Below are 3,546 nucleotides of genomic sequence, written 5' to 3' on the forward strand. Positions count from 1 at the left end.
TAGGCCTTAGTGAAGGCTTCAGCTTTGGAGATGGGAAAATTTCCAAATTTTTTTAAGTTTTTATTCTGAATTGTTGATTGGTCCACTTGTCTGTTTTTGTTTTTTATGATTGATTATCTCCACCTATTCCTCCCTCTTTCTCTCTTTCTATTTAAGGCAAGCCCCACGCCCCTCCCCTCTCTCTCTCTCTCCCCCTCTTCTCCTTCATGCACATTGAAGTCCTCTCTCTCTCTCTCTCTCTCTCTCTCTCTCTCTCTTCTCCTTCTTCTTCTCTCACTTGGCAGGCCACATGTGTTTGTTTGACAAAATTTTTCCATTAGCCCTTGTTACTCTACATAGGGAATGTTGTGAGATGTAGGGAGTGTATGTGTCACTTGTGATTGTCCCACGCAAAGGTCAAAGATGCTTGTAGGGGGGGGATCCTCACCGGACTCACTAAACTTTGCATTACATGAGCACCAACGATTCTTGTGGGTGGGCAAGGCATCTTCTTCACCTTGGTCTGTTGCCCATTAAGAAGAACAAGCACCGAGCTTCCATGGAGCTCCTCACCCTTCCCCTTCGCCCACCTCCTCTCCTCTCCCATTGCTGCTCCCATGGGTAAATCCTTCGCTTGCCCTTCCCGCCCCCTTGGCAACTCTGAGAGTAACTACACCAAAGCTCTCGACTCTGGCACTGGTATCACCGTCTGTGGTATCCTCTTCGAACAGCCCCTCTCCCTTCCTTCCCTCGCTGCTTCCGTCTCCGATGTCCTCGCTTCCCAGCCCCTCCTCCGCTCCCACATCGTTTCCACGGACGGGAAGCTCTGGTTCGACGTCGGGAACCGCATCCTCGTCGACATCGACTTGGTCGACGCCACGGATCAGCAACCGCAGGAAGTTGGCGCAGACGAAGAACCCACATGGATCCAAATCGTCGAGGAAGAGATGAACACCCACTACCCTTCCGAGCCACCGCATTTGGCTTTCCAAGCCCGCCTCTACCTCTTGCCCGCCGGCAACTCGCTATTGGTTCTGCGCTTGCATCCCGCAGCGAGCGATCTGGCGTCGGGCCCTCCGATTTGCGCCCAGCTGTTAACGTCGCTGCAGCGTTACATGGAAATGGAGGCGAGTGGAAGAAACTTGGAGGGAGAGCTACGGAGAGAAATTTCGGAGGAGGAGGCCGAGGATATCGATTTGCCGTGCGTAGAAGATGCAATTCCGCCAGGGCAAAGAAACAAACCATTCTGGGCGAGGGGGATCGACGTAGTGGGCTACGGATTGGTATCGAGGAGGCATGCGTATCTGCCATTTGATGCTCCAGGCAAGCCAACAAGGTCTCGCCTCATCCGTTCGGCATTCTCTGAGGCAGCCACAGCCAAGCTCTTCAAGGTCAGTTTAGAGATGTATGCAATTCTTTATCGTAAAGGTTATAAAAACTAAAGACATGCATTGCAATTCTTTATCGTTAACGTAGGTCAAAACTAAAGAGATGCATTGCAATTCTTTATCGTAAACATCAAATCTAAAAGAGATGCATTGCAATTTTCAAAACTAAAGGTCAAAATTACGCAGGTCAAAGCTAAAGATATGTATTGCAATTCAGGATTTTTACATACTAGAGCTGCCCATGCCAGCCCATCTTGAATTGAATGCATCGTGGGCAAGAAATCTTGCCCATCCATGATCCATGGGCGGTGCCCATGGTGCACAAGTCTTTAAACACCCTCAGTATCATAAACCTCCATGTTTAGAGAGATTGGAGTAGGGACAACTAAGGCGCAATTGGCTTGGGAAAGCTTCTTTGTTGCTTTGTTAGCATAGCCATGGGTGTGAGTGTGCACGCGTGCGCGTAGTTGGCTATGGGTGTGTGAATGGTTGTATGCCTCTGAAAATAAAAAATCAAAATGAAAAAAAAACTCTATCTTAGACCCAAAATTTTTTCCTTTCTAGTCCACATATTTAGAGAGGACAAATTTGCATATTTTTCCCAGCTAAATGTATCAAGATTTTGGAGGTTTCTCACCTCCCAAAAAATTTACCTCGTCAAAAGAAGGTTTTCTTTTGCAATTCCCCATATTTTTCATTAACACTAGTATGGGACAAAAACACAAAAAATGTTATGGATGCGTCCCAATAACCATAAATTTTACTTATTTTGTTTCTATTGTCGAAAATGTGAACTTCGTAGGTTTTACATATGAATGCATTGAATTTCAATCCACGTTTCACAAGCAGTGGGGAAGCTGTCCCTTAGAATGCACGAAGATGAGGGTGGGTTGATTGAGTCTGTACTACCATTATCCTGCATACATTTACCACACGCCTACAAAGAAAGGCTAAGCAAAATTTAACCAAGTCTCTAGCAATTTATACCACTAAATAATTCACCAAAGGTTGGTTTTTATAAGATTTGGGTTTTGTTGCATGATGCAGATTTGCGAGAAGAATGAAGCTGATACATATGGCATTCTCATGGCAGCTGCATTAAAAGCTGTTACAGACTTCAAGCAAGTGGGCAACAGAGGGGAACACTATGGCGTGGTGTGCTTAATGAATTGCCGCAAACTTCTTCAACCCCCCATCCCAGAATCTAGTGTAGGTAAGGAGTTCAAAGTGTTCATTATATTTAACACAAAAGAAGGTACATATTATAGCAAAGCACTCATAGAACACACACAATGAAATGAGTCACTTATTGTACATACAAGTTCAAAAAGGCTTTAATCAATTGCTAATGACATCATGCCACTTTTATGGTAGGTTTTTATCATGCAGGAATGATGCGAACAATTCATGCTACACAAGAGATTGGATTGCTAGAGCTAGCAAAAAAATGTACACAAGACTTCAAAGATGCTGTAAAAAACAGAAAACATTTCACTGACATGGATGATTTGAACATGTTGATGGTGCAAGCAATGGCACATCCTAATTTGACACCTGCAGGTAGCATGAGAAGTGCACTAATCTCAGCATGCCATGAGCCGACCGTAGAGACAACACTAGATGTAACAAGAGATCTAAAGGTGAAGGAATGGGTCACATGTAGCTCCTTCCATGGAGTGGGAGCTTGCCTTGCTCTCTTACCTATCCTTAGAGATGGAGCTCTACAAATCACATACATTTATTGTGAGCCCTTGTTTTCTCGCTCAACTGCACAAATCCTTGTGGATTCCATATTTGAAAGCCTCACTACACTTTGCGAATGAAAGAATGGCTTTATTTTTTACCAACCTCATATCTAAGACTCTTCATCGAAAAGAGAGAGAGAGAGAGAGAGAGAGAGAGGCTTCTTTTAAGCTACCAATATTCAACAAGTACATACTTCTATTTTTAAATCACTCTCAATAACCTCCATTAGAATGGTTAAAAGCCATAATTCATAAACTTGTTTCATTTTTTTTATTCTTCTATGGAACTTGTATATGTTTCATACATTTTCCCTTTGCCTTTGATGTGCCAACCAAATTAAATTTGTTGTAAAAATTTATAGTTAAGATTTGGCGAGCATATACTTTAATTTGTAAATTACTTTTAATAACTTCCATAGAATTCTATATAACTT

The 3,546-nt window shown here is 43.1% G+C and overlaps 1 protein-coding gene across 1 annotated transcript; it reads left to right on the forward strand.

Annotated features, from left to right (window-relative positions):
• Nucleotides 1-546: 546 nt before the first annotated feature.
• LOC147886411 (uncharacterized) lies at nt 547-3,210 on the forward strand. Its single transcript, XM_087395896.1, has 3 exons — nt 547-1,370; nt 2,415-2,580; nt 2,742-3,210. Exons 1-3 carry the CDS (start codon nt 597-599, stop codon nt 3,188-3,190), a joined length of 1,389 nt encoding a protein of 462 aa, XP_087252022.1. The 5' UTR covers nt 547-596; the 3' UTR covers nt 3,191-3,210.
• Nucleotides 3,211-3,546: the final 336 nt, after the last annotated feature.

This window comes from Dipteris shenzhenensis, chromosome 24, assembly GCF_047967505.1.
Source record: "Dipteris shenzhenensis isolate YYH24624 ecotype China chromosome 24, Dip_SZ_1.0, whole genome shotgun sequence".
Taxonomy (NCBI): domain Eukaryota; kingdom Viridiplantae; phylum Streptophyta; class Polypodiopsida; order Gleicheniales; family Dipteridaceae; genus Dipteris; species Dipteris shenzhenensis.

Coding starts and splice junctions, on each gene's coding strand:
- LOC147886411 (XM_087395896.1), top strand. CDS start 597: ATGGGTAAATCCTTCGCTTGCCCTTCCCGCCCCCTTGGCAACTCTGAG. Junction 1,371..2,414: donor CCACAGCCAAGCTCTTCAAG/GTCAGTTTAGAG, acceptor TGCATGATGCAG/ATTTGCGAGAAGAATGAAGC. Junction 2,581..2,741: donor CATCCCAGAATCTAGTGTAG/GTAAGGAGTTCA, acceptor CTTTTATGGTAG/GTTTTTATCATGCAGGAATG.